Source organism: Zootoca vivipara, chromosome 13 (genome assembly GCF_965207765.1).
Source record: "Zootoca vivipara chromosome 13, rZooViv2.hap1.1, whole genome shotgun sequence".
Taxonomy (NCBI): Eukaryota; Metazoa; Chordata; class Lepidosauria; order Squamata; family Lacertidae; genus Zootoca; species Zootoca vivipara.
In genome coordinates this window covers 40,077,080-40,103,966 of record NC_142596.1, presented here as the reverse complement: position 1 = coordinate 40,103,966, position 26,887 = coordinate 40,077,080, and the positions used below count along the sequence as shown (strand labels likewise).

The 26,887-nt window shown below is 43.8% G+C and overlaps 1 protein-coding gene across 4 annotated transcripts in view; it reads right to left on the bottom strand.

The window, feature by feature from the left end:
* CCP110 (centriolar coiled-coil protein 110) overlaps positions 1-25,971 on the bottom strand; it is a 30,800-nt gene extending 4,829 nt beyond the window's left edge. Inside the window, exons 1-14 of one of the 4 annotated variants that reach the window (XM_035131192.3) lie at positions 25,592-25,971; positions 20,811-20,968; positions 20,460-20,588; positions 16,758-18,378; positions 15,408-15,535; positions 13,886-14,069; positions 13,501-13,628; positions 12,005-12,121; positions 10,933-11,034; positions 9,182-9,298; positions 7,505-7,599; positions 3,134-3,196; positions 2,929-2,988; positions 318-400 (exon numbers count right to left, since the gene is read on the bottom strand). In XM_035131192.3, coding sequence (XP_034987083.2) covers positions 318-400; positions 2,929-2,988; positions 3,134-3,196; positions 7,505-7,599; positions 9,182-9,298; positions 10,933-11,034; positions 12,005-12,121; positions 13,501-13,628; positions 13,886-14,069; positions 15,408-15,535; positions 16,758-18,378; positions 20,460-20,588; positions 20,811-20,951 — 2,968 coding nt within the window. In that variant the 5' untranslated portion in view covers positions 20,952-20,968; positions 25,592-25,971. The remainder of the gene's footprint in view (positions 1-317; positions 401-2,928; positions 2,989-3,133; positions 3,197-7,504; positions 7,600-9,181; positions 9,299-10,932; positions 11,035-12,004; positions 12,122-13,500; positions 13,629-13,885; positions 14,070-15,407; positions 15,536-16,757; positions 18,379-20,459; positions 20,589-20,810; positions 20,969-25,591) is intronic. The other 3 variants (XM_035131193.3, XM_060282373.2, XM_060282374.2) reach the window with 3 other exon arrangements.
* Between the last annotated feature and the right edge of the window lie 916 nt (positions 25,972-26,887).

Below are 26,887 nucleotides of genomic sequence, written 5' to 3'. Positions count from 1 at the left end.
GGCACCCCAAGAGTATTAATTGCAGGTTATCTATGCAAAACAGGAATACATACCATTAAAAAAATTGGAATGCTCTGTATCTGAAGCTTTTCCAAGTGTGATTATGCTGGAGTGGACTAAAATGATACTATTCTATTCATGCAGTTGGGTGATCACAACTATGCTTTGCATTAATTTCAGTCAGGGTTAGTATAGCAGAGCTAGAGCATAGCTGGTGCAGCAACTGCAGAAACGTATGCTACTTAAGCCTCTTTATATGAACAACTTACTCTTTTCCTTGTTAAATAAGATCCAAGCACACTTTTTTTTTTACACACCTGAAAGGGCCTTGTTAGACACTCTGCTCTCTGAGGGCTTCTTTCTATTTTGCTCAGCCCCCTTCACTGAGGTCTTAGGGGTTCTGATTGAATATAAAAGGAGTTAATAAGTCACTTGCATCCAAGCTAAAATGCTGCTTCGAAAAACAACAACAATAATCAAAAATTGTTCTTTGCCAGAGTATTCCACAACAATACAATGAGCTACATGGCATTCTGCAAATGTTCCTATTATGGAATTCCCATTAATTAGGAACAACACAAACAGCATCCATGTTATTAAAAACAAACAAACCCACAACCAGTTGATTCACGTGTTTATGCCCAACTATGGTTTGGCAACACATGAATAACTCTCATGCTCCCACACTCCCACGTCACGCTCCGTTTTAATTTGTTTAATTCACAAGATTTATATATTGCTTGATTACAGTGAAACCTAAAACACGTTTAGGAAAAGAATAAGACCATGAAGTTTTTTAAAAAACGCTTAAAGCAATTATTTTTAAACTTTCAAAAATTAATTAAAACAAACGATGAGCTAAAAACCAGGGCAATACACATGTCAACACTCTATATGACTGGATTAAAGGTAAAGGTAAAGGGACCCCTGACTATTAGGTCCAGTCGTGACCGACTCTGGGGTCGCGGCGCTCATCTTGCGTTATTGGCCGAGGGGGCCGGCGTACAGCTTCCAGGTCATGTGGTCAAATTAGTAAGTTAATAATTGAGTTCTACACTTCCGTGCTGTTTTAATTAGGCAGTCCTACTTTTATGGAAGCTAGTTTGGAGTTGGAGGGGAAGGGACAGTAGTAGCTCAGTGTTAAAGAACATGTTTTGTGTGCAGCAGGTTCCAGGCTCAATCACTGACTGCAGACTCCCATCTGAAACCCCTGGAAAGTGGCTCCTTTGTTAGGATTCATTCCCCGTCTGCAGTCATAGGGTTATTGTGTATCATATGCCTGTATGTGTTTTCATTCCCACAGAGTGGAAGTGACGTAGACAGGATGTTTACGTGGGACTGTTGTTCCTTTGTTCTTTCTCTTTACTGGCTGTGATGCCAGAGAGAGGGAGCCATGATGTACAGCTCCCAGTTTGTTTATATGTAAATAAAGCAGTTTAGCCTTATTTACTGACTTGTGTGTTGTTCATCACGTTTCTGAGAGCAATCGCATATTTGGCCTGTGGGATCAGTCTAACAGCTGGCCCCCGGGACGGCCGAATTATTGACATCCTTATCAGTGTAGACAAAATGGAGCTTGACAGAACAATAGTCCAGCAAATTATAGTCTGTGTGATCCTTCTAACCCAGGACTACAAACTATAGGTTGATCCTATCTTGCAATCCAGCTCTGTAAGAGCCGGTTTTGTGGTTTGGATATAAATGTGCAGTTTCTAGCTGAAGTGCAAGAAGCTGACTAAAAATAAAGGATGAAAGAGAAGGGAGGAGAGGAAGGAGCAGGCAAGCACAAGGCTTTGCTCATGTCAGTGCCAAACCATGGTTTTTTAAAATCATTTTTACTCATTTTTAAAAGCGCCCACATGATCTTTATAAACAAAACGTATTTTAATCAAAAATGTAACTGAACCAAGATTACATTGTAGGGAGCTGTAAGATTGCAAATGGGAAGCAAGATGAACCCACATGGCTATATACTACAATGAAAGTTGGAAGTTCAGGTGCCTTATTAGCACTACATATTTGCACTGGTGCTAATGGCTTTTCACAGATCTCAAAAGATATCAGAATAAAATTCTGATGTCCCCAAACAAGTCTGATCCCACCTTTTATTAAACCAATTTGGTATTAGGGCTAAGATTTCAAACTGCAAATACAGTCATACCTTGGAAGTTGAACAGAATCCGTTTCGGAAATCCGTTTGACTTCCAAAACGTTCGGTAACCAAAGCGCGGCTTCTGATTGGCTGCAGGAAGCTCCTACAGCCAATCAGAAGCCCTATCGAACGTTCGGGTTCCAAAGAGCGTTCACAAACTGGAACACTTCGCAACCCGGCTCACTTCCGGGTTGAGCTAAAACTTCCAAGTACCAAGGCATTTGGGATCCAAGGTACGACTGTACAACTTATTCAGGAAGAAGTGTTCTGCTTATTACTCTAATCCCAGCTAGTCCAATAAAATAGGCACCATTCTAACCCATTTAATAATAATAATAATAATTTATCATTTATACCCCGCCCATCTGGCTGGGTTTCCATTTTTCTTTCAGGCAAACGTAAGCAACACTCCTCAGAGTGGATTTTAGCCTAGATCCTTCCCCCACAATATGTACCACGTACACCATTATTTATTTATTTATTTATTTATTTATTTTTATTTTTATTATTTTTATTATTTTTATTATTATTATTATTATTATTATTATACATGGCTTTTGGAAACCCAAGTCATCTCCTCCAGACACACACTGAGCTGTAGCCAGACGATGGTTAGGTACTGTTTGAGAAACAAGTGCAAAGTGCAGAAAATAATTCTTTATTGTTGCTTTTTAATTGTTAAACCTTCTCAGGGTGTTTCACGGAAAGTGACTCATAAATGCAATAAATAAACAAATAAAAAGCATTTCAGCTACAGAAAATAAGTGTGCTCTTACCCTTGTCTGTAAAGGAGTCTTTGAACAGGAGCATTTTGACCCTGGTTTGGCTGAAGAACTCTGTAAAGGAAGAGTTATCATTAGAATCTTACAATCAGACAAACTATATTCCTAGAGAGCAGCAAAAGTCATAGGGACATAAAGAAAGTTACCATTATATACTGCACCCGGGGGGGGGGGATCAAAAAATGTTATTTTTACAAACCTGTTTTCTGGCGTCTTTTGTTTCAAAATTGTTTTTTTATTTGGCATCCCCATTTCAGAAGGCCTACAGAGAAGTAAAAGACACAGATATATGCAAAAGAGCTACTGGGATGGTGGGGGGAAATCAAGTAAATATTTGGTTTTATTTCCCACAACTACCTAAACAGATAAAGTCAGAAATTTGAATGCTCTACCAAAGAAGAGGGAAACCTATAGCCCGCAAGCCTATGAGGCCTCTTCATTTGGCTCTACAAATGTGGGGGGCAAGGAAGGATGGGGCTTGGGTGAATAATAATAATAATAATAATAATAATAATAATTTTTATTTATACCCCGCCCTTCCCAGTCAAGACCGGGCTCAGGGCGGCTAACAACAAATAATATCAACACAAATATAAAAGAAACAATTCAGTTAAAACAACAGAATAATACAATGTTAAAATTCAATTTTAAAATTAAAAATATACGAATAAGATAAAACCATTATAAATAAAACCTTATAAATAAAACCTTAGGGGAGGGTAACCGTGGGGTCAGACTGCGTCAGTCCGAAGGCCAAACGAAACAGCTCTGTCTTGCAGGCCCTACGAAAAGATGACAAATCCCGCAGGGCCCTAGTCTCCTGAGACAGAGCGTTCCACCAGGTCGGGGCCAGTACTGAGAAGGCCCTGGTCCTGGTCGAGGCCAGCCTAGCCACCTTGTGACTCGGGATCTCCAATATGTTATTATTTGTGGACCGTAATGTCCTCTGTGGGTCATACCGGGAGAGGCGGTCCCGTAGGTACGAGGGTCCTAAGCCGCATAAGGCTTTAAATGTCAAAACCAGCACCTTGAACCTGATCCTGTACTCCACCGGGAGCCAGTGCAGTTGGTAAAGCACTGGATGAATACGATCCCGCGGCCGGGACCCTGTAAGGAGCCTCGCTGCGGCATTCTGCACCCGCTGGAGTTTCTGGGTCAGTTTCAAGGGCAGCCCCGCGTAGAGCGAGTTACAATAATCAAGCCTAGAGGTGACCATCGCATGGATCACTGTGGCTAGATCAGGTTGAGAGAGATAGGGGACCAATTGCTTAATGTGGCGGAGATGGAAAAATGCCACCTTGGCCGTGGTTGCAACCTGTGCCTCCATGGAAAGGGAGGCATCCAAGGTTACCCCCAAGCTCTTGACAGAAGGGGCTGACACTAATTGGGCCCCAGCGAAAGATGGAAGTTGGCCGCCCCGCCCCATGTCATCCCGACCCAGCCAGAGGACCTCTGTCTTCGAAGGATTTAGCTTCAGCCGACTCCCACGTAGCCATCCAGCAACAGCTTCCAGGCACTTGGTCAATGTGTCCGGGGCCGAGGCAGGACGGCCATCCATCAACAGATAAATCTGGGTGTCATCAGCATATTGATGACAACCCAGCCCGAAACTCCGGACAATCTGGGCAAGGGGGCGCATGAAGATATTAAAAAGCATTGGGGAAAGGCTTGCACCTTGCGGGACTCCACACACCAAGGGGTGCCGCGGTGACAACCCCCTCCCTAGCGCCACCCTCTGTCCTCGACCTGAGATAAAGGAACGCAGCCATTGTTGGACTGTACCCTGAATCCCCACGTTGGCAAGGCGGTGGTCTAAAAGCTCATAATCGACCATGTCGAAGGCGGCTGACAGATCTAGAAGAATCAGCAGCCCCGACCCGCCTTGATCCAGCTGTTTACGGAGGTCATCTGTTAGGGCGACCAGTGCTGTCTCGGTCCCGTGGCCGGGACGAAAGCCGGACTGGAATGGATCTAAAGCCGATGTTTCATCCAGAAACCTACCGAGCTGTTCGGCAACCGCTCTTTCAATTATCTTACCCAAGTATGGAAGATTTGAAACAGGGCGATAATTGGATAGATCTAGCGGATCTGACGATGCTTTCTTTAAGAGCGGACGCACCACTGCTTCCTTCAACTCCTCTGGGAAAGTCCCTGAACTGAGAGACAAGTTGATAATCTCAACCAGGGGGCCCCGTACCTCGTCTGGACACGCTCTAATCAGCCAGGACGGGCAGGGGTCTAGGGAGCAAGTGGTGGGCCTCCCAGCCTGGAGGAATCTGTCTACATCAGCGGGGAGTATGTGGTCGAAATGGTCCAATACTAAACTCGAAGACAGTCGAGGGGCCTCTAGTTCCGCTATTGTATCAAAATTGGCAGAAAGGTCATGGCGAAGTGTCAAGACTTTCTCCGCAAAAAAGCTCGCAAATGCCTCACAGCTATGGGTCGAATTTGTACTTAAATTTGACTGATCCTCAAGGGTTGTTAGAGACCTGATTATTCGAAAAAGTTGTGCCGGGCGAGAGCTAGCGGATGCGATGGAAGCTGAGAAGTAAGACTTCTTTGTGGCTTTCACCGCCATCTCGTAGGTTTTCTTAAGCGACCTATAAGATGTTCTTGAGGCTCCGTCGCGAGTATGCCGCCATACTCGCTCAAGCCGTCTGAGGTCCCGCTTCATTTTCCGAAGTTCCTCGGTGAATCAAGGGACCCGGTTTCGGCGGGGTTGCAGAGGGCGCTTAGGTGCGATCTCATCAATGGCCGCCAAGAGCCGGTTATTCCAGTTCTCGACCAGCTCATTTAACGAGCTACCAGGGGGATCAGGGTCCTGTAAAGCCTGACGGAATCTATCAGGATCCATCAGCCTTCGCGGACGAGCCCAAATCGGCTCACCACCCAAGCGGGGCAGAGGCGGTAAGTCAATCCTGGCTTTCAGAGCGTAGTGATCAGACCATGGCACTTCCATAATTGGGGACATGATCACATCTATACCTGCACCAAAAATCAAATCCAGCGTGTGGCCTGCTTGGTGTGTGGGACCCAAAACAAACTGGGAGAGCCCTAATGTCGCCATGGAAGACACCAGGTCCGGAACCCTGCCCATTGCTAAGTGCCTGCAAAGCCTCTTGCACAGTACTTTCCAAGGGCCTGACTTCCCAAGTGCTGATTGCCAGGTGTTTGTGAAGCGCTGTACTGTACTTTGAAAGATGTTCATCCCTATGGCATCCCATGATTGACCACTCACCTATCAAAATCGGCCTATGCGGGTGGGGACATAAACATCTGGCCTACAGGCCAAGAAGGTTCCCCATCCCTTTTCTACAGTAATACTGAACAGTGAAGAGGAAGCTGCTCCAAGCATTTAGTGTACGTAGCAGTGGTCCATGGTCTTGCTGGGATCAACCTTAACCATAGTGAAGACTAACCAGGGTTGGAACTTATAACCATTAGACACACTGATTAGTCCTGGCCATGGTTAATTTTGGTGCTGAGCTGATCCACTCTAGGCTAAGGGGGAAAATTGTGCCAGGGAGGAAAAATGTGTTCCAAGGATCCCAGGGAAATGGTTGAGCATGGGTAGCCGAGAACAAACATTCTCTGAATGCAGCCCAATCACCTTGGGAGAAGAAAGCATGTCCAATATGCTCACAGATGTTTTGCTACCAGTTCTGTGGATAACTTACATGTAATTTGCTTCCTGATCCAGAAGCCAGGCAGTCGGGCTTCAGTCCCTCTGCAGTAACTGACATCTAACCATGCTGCAGGGCGGAATGTATGGAAAGGGCAAAGGAAAGTGGGCAAAGGGCAAAAGGAGGGGTGCAAGGTAGGAGAGAAAGATAAGGGTCTACTCTATAGAGATGTGCAAATACCTGCAGCAACCCACTTGCTTAGCAGACCAGAATAAACTGGGGAAAAGCTGGAGGGTTATGCAACTCGGCTACAACAACAAACATCTAGATTCTTATTTATATCAACTATTTGGGAGATATCAGATGCACTAAAGTAAATGGATGTGAGTACAGTCATACCTTGGTTCTCAAATGGAATCTGTTCTGGGAGTCCATTTGACTTTCAAAAACCAAGGCACGGCTTCTGATTGGCTGCAGGAGCTTCCTGCACTCAATCGGAAGCCGCGTCGGATGTTTGGCTTCCCAAGAACGTTTGCAAACCGGAACACTTACTTTTTGGTATGTGGCGGTCGGGAGCCAAAACGTACCCGTACCAAGGCGTTCTAGTACCAAGCTACAACTGCACCTTGGATCAATTTCAATGTGTCTACTCTGAGCAGAACTTAGCTGGATACACCACAAAGAAAGGATTTGGCAAATGTTCTAGCTATTTTATATGGAAGAGCATCCTGAATTAAAGTAATATGTCAACAAGAGTCTGGATTCCAAAGTTTATACCGATCACGATACATCACTAAAGAAGTATTAGGCAGGAAAATGTTAGAACAGAAACTTAACTTGTTTCCCTCCCTTTCACAAGAGCCACAGACGACTTAACATACAACAGGCTATTCTGCCCACACATCTAGCCATGCACATCTAAATACACCAGTATATGTTTCCTTTACCGTTTCCCCACATACTTCATATATTTCTTCCTGTCCAGAGACTTCTGTGTAGCTGTAGAAAGTGTTGCTCTCTCTCTTGAGCCCTTTGCTTTATCCTAAGCAGGACAATTTTAGATATTAGTATTACTACTAATAAAACCTAAATTCACTCCAAAGCATAATCAATACACATAATGTTCTAAAGGCTGCAGTACACATAATGGGACTTTATCCTGCATAAAGACACTTAAGATGGTGCTTGAGGTTTCCCCCCAGTTCACACATTTTTATCAATTGCATCTCTAAAGAAATCCAGCTCTTACATTCACATATTACTTTTGTATGCTAGCTTAATGTTCCCAGAGGATTTCAGGGGATTCGAACTGAATTTAAGACGGATTCTGCCCTACATGGGATATAATCATTTATCTGTTGCTGGGAGACTTGGCTATCCTTACAAGTTTCTCTCTCTAAATGCTTTTTGGATTTCTGCAAACTTGGGTTTTGTTTGGGTTTTCCCTCAATGATGTAGATACTGCCCCCCTTGTTTACTAGCGGCCCATTTTCCCTACAGCCTTGTTAGCGTACGTGTTTTTATTTATCTCCTTTATTTGTTAAATTTCTATACTGCCCTTCATCTGAGAATCACCAGGCGGTTTACAATGTAAAAACTCAAAAATATATAATGTAGCAATGAACCAAAGCAATACCCCCCAACACAGTTTAAAAGGCGATAGACTGTTTAGTCAGCCAAAGGGCTGGGAGAAGAGGAGTGTTTGTGGCAGCCTAGAGAACAGTGAGAATATTACCGCCCCATGCAGGCTATTTCTCATCTAGGCTTCCACCCCTTCACACTGGCGGTGGGGGCACACCTGATGGAATGATCCTCCCTAAATAAAATAACTAAACAAAGGCTCTGGACTGAAAACTAAACTGTGAGGGCCAATGGTTCTCCTAAGTTTTCCAGCAATGGGAGAGCTGTGAAGTAGAGCTTGCCCCTTCTGTTCTGCTTTAATGTCAGGCCCCGTCTCCCTCAATTCTCATCAGAGTGCCTCAGTGGAAGAGATAGGAAGCAAGGCTTGTTTCATCAACTTTGCTGGAGCTGCAGCTCCATCAGGCACCTCCTGTCCCTGAATTATACCAGCTAGTTGTTAAAGGAACACAGCTGCTTAGAAATTGGTGCCGAGTTTTGATTTTCCTCTTCCCTCCTGGTCCCCTTTTCCTCGTGTGCTGTGCTTTTTTAGACTGTATTTTTTTTTCAAAAAAACTTTATTTATTATTTATTACTTCCTATTATTATTATTATTATTATTATTATTATTATTATTATTATTATTAGACTGTAAGCCTAAGTAAAGGCTGTCTTGTTTTGATTGCGTGTAAGCCTTTTTGTCTGAAGAGCAGGGTACAAATGCTCTAAAAATAGGAATAATAAAATCTTGGTTATTGAATAGTGTTTTATCGGATGTGTTGTGATTTGCTGCTGCTTTGCCCCCAAAGCACCAGCCTGAGCTCCCTGGAAGAAGGGGGAAATAAAAAGGTGTCTCTCATGCACACATCTCTGAACAACCATTTTCACCTGAAAGCAACCAGTATTATGAGCAATTCAAGGTCTCAAGAGGGGTGGGGTGGGGGGAAATGTATCAGTGCAAAAAACTAGTTAAACACATTCTTAAATTAAGCAGTGCTGCAACACACCAGTTGCCGGAGCATTTTTTCTTTGCGAACCTCTCGATCATGACTCAGGATACTCATTCTCTCAGACACTTCCATTTCGAAGAAGATATCGTGAATGTCGTACAAAGCAGCTCGCAACTGTGGGAGAGGAGAAAGACCTATGAAATGCAAGGGCAATGAAAGCCAGTGCGGCGTAACAGAGTTATATACTGCGAGGGTTTGAATTCCCACCCAGCCATGACACTCGCTGGATAATCCTGGGCTAGTCACTGTCTCTCAACCTACCTCACAGGGTTGTTGTGAAAATAAAAAAGGGGAGGGGAGAACCATGTACACCACATTAAACTTGGGGGGGGGGATATAAAATGTAATAAATAAATAATAAAATAAAAGGCAAGTAAATCTTTTAAGGTGTGCCATTTAGTTATTTCTGTGGAACAACTACATCCCATACAGAGTGGATCTCAAATGACTCAGGGTGTGTAGCATCTGGAGAAACTGAGACAGAGCTGACAGAAGTCCAACAGAAATCAAGTCACTCCGTGGACCACCCAAGGTCAAGCATTGATACTAAGCTGAGCACAAGATGGAGAGACAATCTTGTGCCTCTCTTGAGCTGGCCTCTCAGGGCTAGAATATACAGAAGGGATGAGATAATTTGCCCAAAGGAAGAATTCTCTGAAGTGTCAGAACATCCATATTACTACAACAGAGGTTTAATTTAGACATCTTCTCAAATCATGGTTGAAAGATGCTCAACTACGGTTTGGCGTTATGTCAGAATTCACAAACCATTGTTTGCAATAAGTCAATAAAGCAAATTTAGTGAAACATGGTTTGAAGTGGTTTTTGCAAACCACGGTTTGCAGCAAGTCATGGTTTGTAGAGACATCTGAACCGACAAACCACATTTATGATCCAACACCTCTGGGGGCCACAGGAATGCCAAGCAGCTCCAAACCACGGATTGGCTCTTGCACGTTTGGAAGCTCAAACCACTGTTGGGAGTTCTAAACTGTGTCTTGGCATGATGCACGTGGAAGGGAAAAAAGGGAGAGCAGGCATTAATGCTGGAAACAGAAGGAAAACCCTCAAAAGGCACAAAATCGATTCATTAGGCCCAACAGGTTGCAGGTAAACACTTTGTAAAAGAGAATTTTGAGAACAGTGTTTTCTTATATAATGCCCTAATGAAGGGTCTAATTGAAATTGAAACCCATTAGGCCCAATAAACCTCTTTTTCTTTTTTGCACCAAGAGGCTTCAACTCCTCCTGCCCCATGACGTATGTTGACCCAATGTAGAAGTCAACATTCAAATTCAATGTCTGACAGAGGAAAAAGTAGTTACACAGAGTTCGCGTCCCCTTTGCCTGCCTGAAACGACACTTGGTTCCTATGGGTAAATGCCCTGGGACTGCAGAATCAAAGGGACAGGACAATCTGGTATCAGCCAAAGAAAGAAAAGCCGCCAATAGATAATGAAGTAAGAACACCAGCAAGGACAGGTGAGCAGGGCCAAACTGCTTATAGCTCACCAGCAAGTTCTGGCCTTGAAGATCGGATCTCCCCCCACCCATTTTCCTTGTGTCTCATCACTTTTTCCTTGTAAACCCGATGGGCAGGGCCTGTCCTGTTCTTACTCTTCAATAAAAGGATGTGATCTGCCTTGGAAGACAATAACTATCTGAAAAGCAGGCCAAACATACAGTAAAATAATATAAATTTCACTAGCATATACTCATAAAGGTGTGCATTTCAGACTATACATCACCTGAGCTGCCACTCTCTCCTGCAGGTTAGCATCTTGAGCTGAAACACTTCCTCTCTTTAACGGAGCTTCCGACTGGAAGTTTCTAATGAATTCCATTGTGTCCTAAGAAAAACCCACACATGTCTGGCTCAGCAATGGGGGAAAAATTTCATTTCCTATTGAATTAAAGAGCAAATCACCAGTAGGTTGGGGGGAAGAGGTTACAGGGGTAGGAGATGTAGAGAACAGACATCCCCAGACTTCGGCCCTCCAGATGTTTTGGACTACAATTCCCATCATCCCTGACCACTGGTCCTCTTAGCTAAGAATCATGGGAGTTGTAGGCCAAAACATCTGGAGGGCCGCAGTTTGGGAATGCCTGATGTAGAAGTTCTACTGCATCAGCTGAAGCTACTCCACCCCAGCCTTAATGCACAGATGAAGAATCTATGGCTCTCCAGATATTGTTGGCAGTACAACTACGGTACTATCATTTTTTTATCACTGGTCCTGCTGGCTGAGGCTGTTCCAGAACATTTGAGAGGTCACAGGTTCCCCATCCCTGGTTTAGTGAAATTGTTCTGTTCAAGGCCTCCTGATCTTGTGCACACAGCTCTATATTCTGCTGCTTTTTTAAAAAAAAAAAACTATACTAAATACATGGTCAAACTATCAAAATCCGCTGGTAACCCTCCAGCAGTTCAAGTGCACTTCACAAAAAAAAACTACGCTTTGTTTTAAAAGCTGCCTTGATTCCCAGAGACTCTCATTCTGGTGTTGTGTCAAGGAGGGGGCAGTGGTCGAAAAACCTGCAGCCTTCCAGAAGTGGGGATTAAGACTCACAGAAGACTGCTGGGTAGTGTTTGTTGGTTGAGAACTGGAGAAGGAGCTGGGGGAGGAGAAAAAACAGGAGGACTTGACATGCGGGGTGGGGGATATAAAGAACAGCTGGGCAAAACGGAAGGGAGAAGCAGCAGTGGCTCGAGTTTCTGAAAGGAATCTCTAATTTGTAAAATGGCTGTTGCAGATAAAAAGAAAACCGCATGCACAGTGTTGATTACACATTAAGGGCGGACTGCAGATGGCTCCTTACTTTCACAGTTTGCCTCAGCTGCTTCAGCTTCTCTGTTTGCAATAGTCTGCGAGTTAGAAACCCTTTTGCCAGAGCAGAGATCTTGTTCAATTTTCTTTTCATCTCAGGGCTGTATACCTTAAAAAGAGAAAGAGAAAGATGGTACCATGTAATAAGGAGTTGATATGCTCCCCCCCCCCCGCCACACACACACATTTATGAATGGCAAGGAAGAAGAGAAGGTATTCTCCCGCTTGCGTAGCATCCAGGTTGACCCAGGGGTCATCCAACAAAGCTGAATGTTGGATGATTCAGGACAGGAAGTACTTCTTCACAGAGTGCATTGTTAAAACTATGGAACTGGCTACAAGATGTAGTGAAGGCCACCAACTTGATTGGTATTAGAAGGAATTTAAATAAATCCATGGAGGGCAAGGCGATCAATGGCTGCTGGAAGTGAAAGTTCTGTTTGGTCTCCGGCACTGGAAGTGCCTCCAAATACTAGTTGCTTGGGAATGTGACTAGGGAGAGAGTATTTGTGCTCATGTCCTGCTTGCAGGCTTCCAATAAGTATCTGACTGGCCACTGTGAAAAGAACGTTGGACCAGACTGGCCTTTGTTCCGAGCCAGCATGACACTTAAGTTCAGGCATAGGCAAACTCGGGCCTCCAGATGTTTCGGGACTACAACTCCCATCATCTCTGACCACTGGTCCTGTTAGCTAGGTACGATGGGAGTTGTAGTTCCAAAACATCTGGAGGCGCGAGTTTGCCTATGCCTGCTTAAGTTCACTTTACATTTATCCTTTTTTGTAAAATTACAAACTGCTTAACAATCGAAAGGAACTGAAGCAGTGTACAATAATGTAAACTTTCAAAAGTGAACCCAGTGAACTAAAAGCAAGGAAACCATTTCTACAATTGTACACTTACTATTCCATAAAATGGCATCACCTTTAACAAAATTAGCAGTGTGGAGTTCAAACACTGTCCAAGATTTATCACATTCTGTTGCTCTCTTTGCCAAAACTGGAGTCAAAAGGCTGTATCAAACTAACATTTATTCAGAGTAGACCTACTGAAAATAATAGATCTAAGTCAGTCATGACCATTAGCTTCAATGAGTCTACTCTGAGTAGGACTAACACTGGAAACAACACATGGAGTCTGTATTTACATTTAATAGAAATGGCATATTGAAAGGGGTGATGGAGAAGGAAGCAATTAACACTGAATTTAAAAAGTACAGTGGTACCTTGGGTTACGAACTTAATTCGTTCTGGAGGTCCATTCTTAAACTGAAACTGAGGCGCGCTTTCGTTAATGGGGCCTCCTGCTGCCACTGCGTGATTTCCGTTCTCATCCTGGGGCAAAGTTCGTAACCCGAGGTACTACTTCTGGGTTAGCGGAGTTTGTAACCCGAGGAACCACTGTACACAGAATATTAGCAGAATTCAAATAAAAGAGCTTTTTCATCCAAGCTTTACTATATGCACCTGTAAATAATGAGTTCCCCACCTGAGACCATCTCATTTTACTCCTGTTAATGGACCTGGTTGTTAAAACTGATTTCCCACTTGCTGGTGGTTCCCAAAGGTAGAATGGAGATTCAGCGGTCGAACCAGGCATAGTGGTACTGGCAAAACCTGCATTTAAAAAGTTCAAATCATGATTAAGCAAATGAATATCCAGAAGAAATGCCTATTTTTTTAATATATTCATTCATTTTGGGAGTGGGGTGGAGGAAGCAGGGGAGAGAAGGAAAGGTAGAATTACTTTTTGCTCCTAAAATCTCCAGCACATAATATTCCATTAAAAATTAAGGCTGATCTAAAGAGCAAGTTCTTCATGGATTATTTAAAATCAGGTTGCATATGAAAATCAATACACATTCCATTTTTACCAGCACTCTCTGAGCTTGTGCTGTGGATTGTTTCCACTCGAGTCAGCACAGATTCCAACAAGCGCGTGTCACTGATCCTCCTCCACTCCAAATCCTTCCCACTGCCAATAGCAATTTGGGGGATGTCAGTTTCAGCAGTTGCATTATTCTCTCCTTTAAGTCTCCGTTCCTGTTCTTCTATCTCCTGCAGGACGGGAAAAAATGGATTGGGTTACAACAACAAAAATATGAAATGCCTCTACTAAAACCTTCACAGACAAAACCCCAAATGGCTGCAAATCAGTTGCTCTGTCCACATGCAACAGTGACCCTACACTTCTGCAACCTCCTCCTCTGCAAACTCTGCTTGGCTGCCTTCCTGGCAGCCTTTATGTAGACCCTAAAGTCTCCCTTTAAAAAAATCAACTATCAGGGGGCTGCATGTGAAAGTGAGTACAAAAGCAGGCACAGCCAGAAATGCCATTCTTCAAGGCTGCCATCCGAAATACTTTCCTGTCAGCTATTCTATACTATTTGCAGTTTTAAAAATATATCGTTCACTGTTATCGGGATCAGTGAGTGGGATTAAAAATGGACAGGGGGCCTGTAGGTCCCAGAGTTAATCCCCCCCACAAAATGGGCAAATTTGGAAGGAGCCTACAAATAGCTTTTTGGCATCACAATAAGGGATCCATGGTATGATCAGGCAGCAAAAAGGAACGGCTCCTAGACACGTTCCAAGTACAGGGTCCGTTTACCTCTGAATAGCAATTAATGGGTATTCAAAGGGGAGACTATGCTGTTGTACTCAGGAAGCACTTCAATCTTAAGTGCTTCCTTACTTCTCCACCACGAATTTTTTTAGGATTGCAATAGGACCTCTTAGGGTGCACAAGAACTTGTCAAGTGCTCTATTTATTTTCACACCTTCTCAGATAAGCACAGTGCGGCTTACATACAGTATGTAGAGAGTCTTTCATCCTGGAATTTTAATTTCAACAGCACAAGCAGACTGTATATGCCTGCAAACAATACTCTAGCCCATCTAAGCTTCTGCTGCTCCAGACCCAACCCCAACTCATCCCTTCCTTGTTCCTGGCTGCCTGTCTCTCCATTCACCGACACAAATGTGTTCGGCGGCAGACGCACGCTGAGCATGGCAACTGTCTGCCTCCTGCTCATAGAACGATTCCCAACAGCTTTTATTGCCTTTTGGACACAACTCTGAAAGCATACATTAATTATGCCACAGCCTCCTGGGAAGCCCTTTCCATCTCAGTATTAAAATAGCCCACCGACATGACTTGGTGTTTATTTTGCAGTGCTTTAATAATGGAGAGAGTTGCTCTACCTGGAGGCTAATGTGCATGCTTAACTTTTGTTCGGAACCAAGATGAAGATGGGGGTTTTTTCCCCACCCAAACTGCTCTCAGTTTAGATTTGTGGCTGCTTTGGACTCAGTACCAGGAGACAGAAACACCATCAGCTTGTACAGACCAGAGTCAAAGGTCTCCACTTAAGTTATTTTTTCTTGGCTGCTCACCTTCTGCAGCCTTTCCTGTTCTCTTTCTTGCTCAGCTATCAATAATGAGAGTTGTTGAGCATGCTGTTCTTCAAGTCTCTTCCTCAGTTCTTCAAAGGCCAGCATTTTCTGTTTTAGAGCTTCCTCTTCTAAAAAGGGAAAACATACAGAGAGCTACTGTTAAGATTGATTGCAAAGGATACCTGGCTTCCTGTATCGCACAAGTGTCTTCAAAACCATTTTTAGAACAAATTCTGACCATCCCCACAGTAGCAACCCTTGTGTGAGTTTGCCTTTTTGTACAGATCCTATGCCTTCGTATGTTTCTATAATGAGAAATTTTATACATTTATAATGATAAATGTTATACATTAACAACCTACACCAGGTTGCTTGTTCCCATCCTTTTAATGCTGCTTGTTGTTTCTGCCAATATATTGTGATTAAGAGTCATACAGCAAACAGCATTTTCCCCACCACATTTCTACCCTTTTATGGGCCTAAGCACCTCGGTACTCCTAAAACAATCAACATGCAAACCAATTCTTATTTATAGATTTTTAAATCATTGGAAAAACGGAGGTTTCAACATTTATAGCATAGCAAAAGAAAGCCTCCTTGCAATTGTTGAAGCGATTGTCAACTGGTTTCTCCTAAAGCTTTTCATTAAAAAAAATAGTAATCCTGTAGGTATTAGAGATGGTCTGATTAAAGCCATGTTTGGTTGCTCCAATTAGGAAAATCGTCCCTGAAGTGTTTGTTGCTACTGAAAAGCTGCAATCCAAAAACCTACTGACTTTGAAGTGAAGTGAAGCCCAACCGAAACCTACGGGACTTGCTGTCACCTAACAGCTTTGGATCAAGGTGAAAAGCATGCAAGTCTACAGTCAGGTCTGGCACCAACACACTCACACAACTGCTTGGGTTCTAGAAGGGGGCCCCTAGTGCCAACACTTTCTCTAGGCCCCCTGCCACACCAAGCAGCTATGAGCCTCCATTTTAAGTTTCTCACAATGCCCTGGAGTGCCTGACATAGCATCCCTCCGGGGCCTTGTGTAAGAATTAAAATGGTGGAAGCGGACAAACGCCGGCTCCCTTGGCCTTTAAAGCGAGATGAGCGCTGCAACCCCGGAGTCGTTTGCGACTGGACTTAATTGTCAGGGGTCCCTTTACCTTTACCACCAGGGAAACTTGCAGCTTGGGGGAGGGGCTGCCGGCATTGGATGGGGTCCACCAGATAGCACTTTGCTGTGGGCCCTCTGACCCTGGAACTGCTCCTAACCTACAAACACAAATGGGCCGATAAAATGTACCCTCTGGACAAATCTTAGTCAATCCGACCGAGGCTTGCTACAGAGTGCATTCTCTCACCACTGACACTCCTTTCTGATGTGTCGCTCTTGGCACCAGACACAGATCCCTCGGGACACCTTTGATCATGCAGCCGTCGCTCTCGTGCGCTGCTCTCTGCTGTCGCAACGAAAGGCACGTTGTCCTTCTGCATGCTATCCGCGTCCAGCTCAAGCCTACGTTTCACCTTTTCAATCCCGCTCTCTGAAATCTGCTCGTTTCCGGGAGAAAGATTTGGGGTACCCATCTGATGCCTATGCTGCGTTTGCATTAGTAAGGGAGATGGCTTTTCGACATCGTAAGATTTATTGAGTTCCGTGGGCACGCCACTTTTGGCTTTCTCCAACAGGCCGATTTGCTTGTTTACGTTGACATTTGTGGTGTTTTGCGTTGTAATGGGACAACTGACCACATGAACTTCCTGTGGACTTGGGTGTGAAAGGAAAGTACCCGATGCCCTTGTTCCATCTAAGACAGACTCTCCTTCTACCATGGCACCAACTGAGAACCTTTTGTTCTCTCGTTGAGCAACAGAAACCTGGCACACTTGATTTCGTTTGCCAACCACCAATTCATCGCAGATGTCCGAAGAGCTCCTGTGAAAAGTGTGCATTTTGCTGGGGCAAGCAAGAGTAAAATCTGGAGTCAGTTTTGGCATAGGATCGGAAGCAATTTGCCAGTCACCAGCGTCTTGCGTGATCAAGTCCACAGCTCTTCCCTTTTCTTTAGGGCTTAATTCATACGCGTTTATTGGGTTGCTAATGACAATGTGCCCCATTGAAGAAGGCCTTGGGCGTCTTCTGTGCATTTTGGGGCTCACACTTGGCTCTGGACTGGGTAGTTTTGAGTAAGAACCTGTGAAGCTTCTGAGAATGCTACTGTCACGTTCAAAGAAAAAGGTGGTTTTGATGTCTTCATCTGAATCCGAATCCAAAACAGGAGGCGTTCCAGATCTCATTGGTATATCCACTTTAGAAAAACTGGGCGATGCTACCACACCCATGCTACCTTTGGGGACTGAGGTACTTTGCAAAGAAGTACTGGATTTAGTCATATTTGATGTGACCATACAACTTCTGCCTATCAACTTGCCCCTCTCTTTCACTGAGTCGCTCATTTTCACAGCATCATTTTCTTTGTCTGAATGGCTTTCACCACCACTTCTTTTCGAACTATTTCGCATGCTACGCCTGGTCTGTTCTCTCTGTATGTACTCTTTGGATTTTTTCAGGAGGTTCTGCAGACTCATGACGTAAGGATCTGGGCCTTCTGCATCAGGGGACACCGTCTCAATGCTGCCTTTCTTTACAGTATCGCTTGAAGACGAGAGGTTTATTGGATTGGGAAATAAACCTTCGGGGGAAGATGGGTTTTCAGAGGGGCTAGAGCAGGTGTCCTTTGGTTTTTGAGGGATAAACTCCTCAGTTACTCCAGAAGAGTTCCCATTTGCTGCAACATGTACGTCTGCTGGCTCAACCTCTGGTGCCGTTTCAGGTTCTGCAGGCTCACTAAGAACAACAGGACTTGGCAAAACGCTGTCTGACTGCATTACAAAGCCATTCAAAACTTTGGATTCTAAATCCAAAGGAACATTCTCTGTGCCAGGCTGATCCAAATCACTTCGAATGGACGACTGCTTCATCTGTTAGGAGGGAAAAGAATGATGTAGGTTGTTCAGTTGTTAAAAGTTATATGAATACAATTTACTAGAACAAGTACAAAAAATGTATGTAGCAAGCAGACAGGCCAGAATCCAAAACACATACACCCAATTCCACACACTCAAAGGGGTTTTAATATTTTTGGAGCAGTTTAACCCATTCCACTCCAAAGAATAAAGCACAGCAAACGGATTGTAGAACGAAAGGGAATGTCAGAAGCAGGTTTTTAAGACATTTGTGCCTGCTGGTAAAAGGAAAAGAATCTCACTGGTTACGTAGAAGACTTCTAAGACATCTATAACAGCTCAGTGAATCCCAACAGTCAGATCAGCTGGCTTGCTCACTTAGCAAACAAAGGAATAAACAAATGAATAAATGCATTTGCATATCTAGATTCAGGTGCTAGGTGTAAGCATCTAGCTTTTATCTGCTAATTTAAGAAAGCCAATATGGTGTCATGATTAGGTTCCTGGACTAGGTAGCCATTATGCCTTTGAATACCAGTTGCTGGGAATCACAAATGAGGAGGGTGCTGTCACACACAGATCCTTCTTGTGAGATTCCCAGAAGCATCTGGTTGGTAAATGTGAGATGCTGGACCGGACTGGCCTTTGACCTGATCCAGCAGGATTTATGTTCTTAAGCTGCTTCTTTTGTTATAACCAGTCAACTTAGCCTGCTTCATACATCACAGTAAGGCAGATGTAAGCTTGTTGTGAACATGCCAGCTCATGGAAAAGAGTTCAGACCTTTTCAGGTCAGCATGGAATGTTGACTAAGCCAAAGTTTGCTTAGTGTGATGCCCCCAAACCAGGGTTGTAGTCAAGGTATCTCCTCCTTAAATTCAACTGGTTTCTATAGAACAAATATTAGTTTTAGACTGTGGTTAAGGAAGAGAGGCCTTAACCACAATCCTGGGTTTGGAGGATGCTAAATCAACCTTGGACGCGGGTGGTGCTGTGGGTTAAACCACAGAGCCTAGGGCTTGCCAATCAGAAGGTTGGCGGTTCAAATCCCCGCAACGGGGTGAGCTCTGGTTGCTCAGTCCCAGCTCCTGCCAACCTAGCAGTTCAAAAGCACGCCAAAGTGCAAGTAGATAAATAGGTACCGCTCCAAGCGGGAAGGTAAACGGCGTTTCCATGTGCTGCTCTGGTTTGCCAGAAGCGGCTTTGTCATGCTGGCCACATGACCTGGAAGCTGTACGCCGGCTCCCTCCGCCAATAACGCGAGATGAGCACCGCAACCCCAGAGTCGGTCACGACTGGACCTAATGGTCAGGGGTCCCTTTACCTTTAAGGCAACCTTGGCTTAGCTGCCATGCTGCACAAAGCTAAAAAGCTGAGGAGTACATTTGGCTTTGAATGACAGGCAACCATAAGCATTGTGGTGAAACCTTAATGAAGCCAATTAGTTGTCTGGAAGCTGAGGAATGAAGTTAAAAAGGCTTGTATTAACTGCAGGGTGTTTAGAAGAAAGCTAACTGATTAGTATTTTATTCTCAACACATGCTCCTACCACATCTTTCAACTCCCAAGCCAGGTAATGGTTGCCATGCACCCAATAATAAACATAGCAAGAAAATGAATAGCTCATGTTTGGTCCCTATTATTACTTAACCGAACAAGTTGAACACAGGCTCCATTTAGCAAGTGAGCTAATTCAAGGGCTATAGAGTTTTGCTACAAGCCGAAACATTCTATTGTGCCTGTCAAGGACTGTGAAGATCTCATTCACAGCATCCAGCTAGTATAGCATTAGTTGCACAGTCTCTCTTGCATACAAGCCACAATAACCAGTCTTCAGTATTTATAGTGTACTAACAGCACAACCTGATCATGTTTAGTTGGAAGTTAACTGCATTTTCTAACCGCTACACTGATAAGCCACTTTATTTACTGTAACTTTATTTACTATAGTTACAGTATTACCGGGGCTATTCAATATAAAAGGAACAATGGCAATTACAGTGGTGTGGAACAGCAAACAAAATCTATCTGCTTCCAAATCAGACCACTCAGACAACTGCTGTAACTACCTTTTGAGAAAGGCTTCTCAATCTCACCTGCACATTTTCCAGAATCTCCTGAACACGATTCAGCAAGGCTCTTTTCCTGGCATTCTGGCGCCAGAGTTCTAAATCCAGTGCTTTCTGTCTGTCTTGTTGCAGCTCCTTTTTTTTCTCAAGAGTAAGCTGCAAAATGAAGTCAGGGAGGGAGGGAGGGAGGAGATAAACATGTACACATTTAGAGAAGTAGCCCCACCCCTGACATAACCAAGCAGAGCAGCGCTGACCTACTGCATATTAAAGCAAATGAAGCAATAAGAACGCTAACCTGCCTATTGCCAACATGATTAAGGCTTACTTGTTTTCTTCTCAATATGCATCATTATGAAGGGGCAAAAGGCATCTTACCAGTGGAGAAAGCACAGGAATGCCACTGAACTGAATAAGTGAAATATATTTGGGCTGAACGGATGGAGAGGCTTCTCTCTGCAGTGGGTCGCCTTCGATCTTTGCGAGCTGCTTCTTGCAGAACTTCTCATAATCCTCCATTTTATAAGCCAACTGGGCTGCAAAGAGAAAGACTGTCATTCAAAATATACCGGTAATCATCATCATCAAAAGTCAGGATGCATGCATAGATAAGTTTCAGAAAACAACCCAATTCCACAATACAGTTGCACTGTAATATCCTGGGAGGCAGGTCACTAGACAGGAAACCATGCCTTCCAACGTTGCTACCCGTCTGTAATCTTGCACTCCCACTCTCTTTAAAGCTAAGGGAGCTAAACAAAGGGAGCTATGCGACAACACTCCAATGGGATTAGAAAAGGGATTTTAAGTACCAAGCCAACCACTTATGGGTTCTACCTTGTGCATGGTTTCATAAGGTCACTTTGTCTACTCTACATGCATATATGCAGGTAATGTGAATGACTAACTTTCTTCGATCCATACAGGAGCTAACTTCCCCTCTAATAAAACTCTTCCTATCCCATACATTAAGTATACAGTGGTACCTCGGGTTAAGAACATAATTCGTTCTGGAGGTCCGTTCTTAACCTGAAACTGTTCTTAACCTGAGGTACCACTTTAGCTAATGGGGCCTCCCGCTGCCGCCACACCGCCACCATGCGATTTCTGTTCTCATCCTGAAGCAAAGTTCTTAACCTGAGGTACTAGATTAGCAGAGTCTGTAACCTGAAGCGTCTGTAACCTGAGGTACCACTTTACAGGTGACTCTCAACTTGCACCAGTCGTGTGTAGTCAAAACACACTTGGTTCAATGCTGGGTGGGATTGCCAAAGTTCTTTCCCCAGACACCTGTCCACTTTCTGCCCCCTTTTTGTTTTTTTTGCCAAGCATACATAACTGAATGTGAAATCTGTGTGAAGTTGCACATGTAGGCATCTGGCCACTACGATTTTTCTATCTCCCTTTCTCCAGATTGTGCCTAGGACCCCACATCTTGCCAATTTTCTTCTGCTAAATAAATATTCTGTGATGCCCAAATCCATGTTTCTTGGATTTCCAAATGTGCCCCTGTACAAAAAAATATCACCCTAATATAATCAATGTGCAGGAGGCATTATGCAACACACTGCACAATGTAGCTGGATTTTTCTAGTTGTGAAAATTAAGTGAAACATCTCTTTTAAAGTATTTTCGATTGAGAAAGCAAGATTGCCCACTGTTCAGTGTCCATCATCTCTGGTTAAAGGAGGACCAGATTAGGAGAAGGGAAAGACCTCTGCTGGAGACCCACCACTGGAGTAAACTGAACAGCATAGATGCACAAACTGTCTGACCTGGTGCAAGTCAGCTTTCTTTATTAGCATTCTTTGCCCCTTTAACCAGCACAACTCTGCAGTGAGAGTCTCTACCAAGTGACTAGAGAGTAAGAAAATTCCAATGGCAGCCAACAATCTAGAACTGCAGCTGCTCCTACAGAGTGCCAAGGAACCGGAATGCTGTGAAATAATGGGTTCCTGTTATCATACGCCAAGGGCTCGTGTTCTTGAATAGGAGGCCATCTCTTAGAAAGGACAGGCAACATCCTAAGCAGATTAATGGGAGTGAGTAGGAAGAGAATTATTGCGTTACTTCAAGCAGCACACTGGTTTAATTATATCAGGTTTTTTAAAAACTTGAGAAGTACACTGCAATGTGCCCCGTGTTCGCTGTCACACGGTGCCAATCTGAGCCAAGTCATTCTGATTCCCATTTTATAGAGAGAAAACTAGGATGAGCAAACAGAGAGACGGCGACTTTCCTAAGAACACCCAATGGGAGCAGCTTCACGTATTCTAACTTCCACATTACAGTAATTCTGTCACATGCGATGGTCACCTCTGCACACACATCACTCTACCCATAGGTTCTACGAGCAGGATTAGTCATGATGACATTTCAATGCAAGTGTTCACACCAGGATAGCTCAGGCAATTGATGTGTCTCAACAGTCCCTTCAAAAAGGACCAGTTTAAGCTATGTCAGCTCCTTGCAGGGTTTTTTTTTTAAGTCATCGACTGTAATTTTTTTAACCAATTGGACAGTTAAACATTCAATTATTACAACATCTCAACAACAATGAAGTCTTGAAATAAACCATTTACTGAAGATAATCATTTCTCCCAATTAACACACAACTGATTTATTATGATTACTTATATTCTGCCTCTGGGGATATAAGTCCATCTAAAGTGGTTTACATAAATAATCAAAATACACTGAAATCAGAAAAAACTAGCCCCATGCCCAACTCCTACTCACCACGAGGTACCAAATTGTCAAGGAGAAAACAAACCCCCACATCACAAGGGCAGGCATGGCCAGAATATTATGTAGCAACAATATAAAGTGATATCAAACTCTTTGTAGAACAACTGAAATCAATGGAATTAAAGAACTTAAGCCCATTTCAATAGGTATGAATAACACTGGCTATCACCTGAAGTCCTTGCCCAAAAGCAGGATCTTGCCACCCAAATAGTAGCCACCTTGCATCATTCTATCTTCTATCTACAGTCTTTCCAATCAAGACTTTAAACAAGTGTAATACTTCTGAATTGATGCTTTTGAATTATGGTGCTGGAGGAGACTCTTGAGAGTCCCATGGACTGCAAGAAGATCAAACCTATCCATTCTGAAGGAAATCAGTCCTGAGTGCTCACTGGAAGGAAAGATCCTGAAGCTGAGGCTCCAATAATTTGGCCACATCATGAGAAGAGAAGACTCCCTGGAAAAGACCCTGATGCTGGGAAAGATTGAGGGCACAAGGAGGCAGTGGAAGACAGGAGTGCCTGGCGTGCTCTGGTCCATGGGGTCACAAAGAGTCGGACACAACTAAACAACAACAACAATACTTCAGAGAACTGACTCTGAGCATGTGTGGAGTATCATTATTTTCCCATTGAATAATAGGAGTGTATCCCTCACAATTAGAATTTTAAAAAATCTTCTCTCAAACCTAGCTCTCTCACAGCTTTATAAATACAGTGGTACCTCGCAAGACGAATGCCTCGCACAACGAAAAACATGCGAGACGAAAGCGTTTTGTGATGTTTTTGGTGACTCGCAAGACGAAGTTTTCTATGGCTGTGCTTCGCAAGACGAATTTTTTTGTGTGGTTTTTTTTTTTTTTGCCGCAGCAAACCGCACTTTGCAAGACGAAATTATCGCAAGGCGAAGCGACTCGCGGAACGAATTAATTTCGTCTTGCAAGGCATCACTGTATATTCTACCTTTGGAGGCCCCTCCCAAGTCAGCACCATTGCTGCTCCACAGCTGAAAGCACAGGGATCCTTGTACGCATGCTAAGATCTGTGGACGGGGCACCAAGCCAACAATAGCATTAGAAAGAGGAAAACAGGACAAGATGTCTTCAATTCTTCCTAAAAAACACATGTACGTAAACACCATTAGGAGCAGACAGTTTGGGATGAGAGGGGGCATAAGCAGTATGCACAAATCTAAAATGAATCAGTGGGGGAATCCTGTAGGTAGGTACTCAACCAACCCTACATCTTGGTCTCTGAGCAGAGGAAGACTCCCCCCCCCCCGTTTCATGGAACTTTATAGCCTGCTTCCACATATTATGTACTTTCACACACAAGCCAGACCATCCCAACCCAGTACAAGATCCACTGAATTATGGAAATGTTGATAACATTTACACCCCCACATTTTCCACAAGAACTATAAAGCAAATTACAGTAGAAACAGGAAGAAACAACCTTTTCCCCCCCAGAACACCAAAGTTAAAAACAGCAATAATAGAAAAATTACGCAGAAGTAATATTAATAAACAGCAGCGAAACTCAGAAATGAAAGTTCCCAGCTGCCCAGCAGTTCTTAATGCAAATTCTGCCTCAGTTGTCACAGCAAGTAAATAAAGGGACCACCAACTAAAACCTCCTTCTCAGGTTGCTAACTCTTGAATAGGTCCCTGTGTCTGTGCCTTTAAGAGCAGAGAACTGGCCTGCTTCAGCCATGAGCAGGTGTGGCACAGAGGGTACCTATTGTGCATACTGTACTGCATATCAGTTACAATTGCATTGTATATTGCACAGTTATTATTTTTACTTCATATTCTATCTGTCTGGGTGACTTTTTAAATGCTGCTTTGGTTGATTATTGTATATTATTCTAAATAATAATCATGTATACAGCTATCCACCAATAAACACTCCCATGCAAGAAACTACTGAAACACACAACATAAAATGTTTTTAAACGAGCATCAAACAAAAAAAGCCCTTGCATAGATGCACCGGCAAATCACAGCACAAAAAGCCCATCAAATAAAAAAGGCCCAATATATACCATTTCTGGGTTTAATTCTTAAAGAGGCCATGCTTTCGCAAGTGGCACTAAGCATTTAAAATACCAAAACATTATTATCCTTATGCATTTCAAATGACCATTACGACAACTTTATGTATGCATTTCATGTACATGTACATGTCATAAATGCCAAGTTATCCCTTTTTTTAAGGGAAATTCCCTCATGCTGAATAGGCTTCCTCGTGAGAAAAGGGAAAACTTGGCAGCTATGGTACATGTACATGTATATGTATATACTGTGTGTGTGTGTGTGTGTGTGTGTGTGTGTGTGTGTGTGTGTGTGTAAGAGAAACCTGCATAAAGGCATAAAACACGTTTAACAAAGGGAACATGGGGCATTCCTTCACCTGCTGATTTCTGCAGAACAAGACGCCGCTCAAAGGCGTACAGGTTGAGGCAGCTCGCTCGGCTCCTCTTCCCGATCAGTTGGCAACCCTCCTGCTTTTGTGAGCGTCTCTCGGCCTCTTCCCCCCCAAGGCTGCCGCCGTCCCCGTTTCTCAGGGAGCGCAAGATGCGCGTCGCCTCCGCGCGCCTCCTCCAGCCAGGTGGGTCCTTCTCCGCCGCCGCAGCCGCCCACAGCCGAGCGGGACGCGCTCCTCGCCCGCCACGGCCCGGCCCCTGGCAACGCCAAGCCTGCCCTCCGCCCCGACACGAGCCCGCCTTCCAGCTTCCGGCTTCGCGGGACAAGAAACCGCGGCAACCAGCCGCAAACGGCCGTCTCTAAGATACAGCGCTGGGAGGAGGGGAAGGGAAACTACAACGCCCACAAAGCAAGGACTCAGAACGCGGAAGCTAGCGCTTGGCATGCTGGGAGTTGTAGTTTTTAGTAGCTCGCCGAGGCGTTTCGCTTTTAATTAGAAGAAGAGGCAAGGGAAATAAGCGGTACCCATGTTAAAGGCGTTTTTATTTCCACAGGCTTGCTGCATTTTCTATGATTCCGAACGTATTGCTGTTTGTCCCCCTTATTTGCCTCTGCTTTGCTATTTCTATCTGTTTTCTGTGATGATTTTGTTTTATGCTTGATTTTTCGTGGTAATAATAATAAAAGTTAGAAAAAGTTATATTGTAACTTTAGGTTGTGAACTGCCCTGAGTCCTAAAGTTACAATATAAACCGTTTTTCTAACTTTTATTATTATTACCACGAAAAATCAAGCATAAAACAAAATCATCACAGAAAACAGATAGAAATAGCAAAGCAGAGGCAAATAAGGGGGACAAACAGCAATACTTTCGGAATCATATGATATAGAAGTTTCACAGGACGTGACGTCAAGTCCCTCTTCCCAGAGGTAGATGCTGAGAACCGCTGCCTGCATCCCGCATCAGTCTCAGCCAGCATGGCCAGTGATCCGAGTGAACGACAGGTGTAGTAGCATCCCTGTGATACAGTGCAATTGTACAGCGTCTGTCTACACGAGAAATAAGCCCAACGGAGTTCAACAGCGCTTCCTCCTAGAGATAGAATTTCAGCATTAGTAATTCTTAGTTTATCAGTTTATGTATTTTCTATGTTGAAGGTGACTGCTTCGTTCGTAGGGCATTGGGGGTCAGAGCCAAAAGCGAGTGGGGCTCATAGCTGCCAAGTTTTCCCTTTTCTCGCGAGGAAGCCTATTCAGCATAAGGGAAAATCCCTTAAAAAAG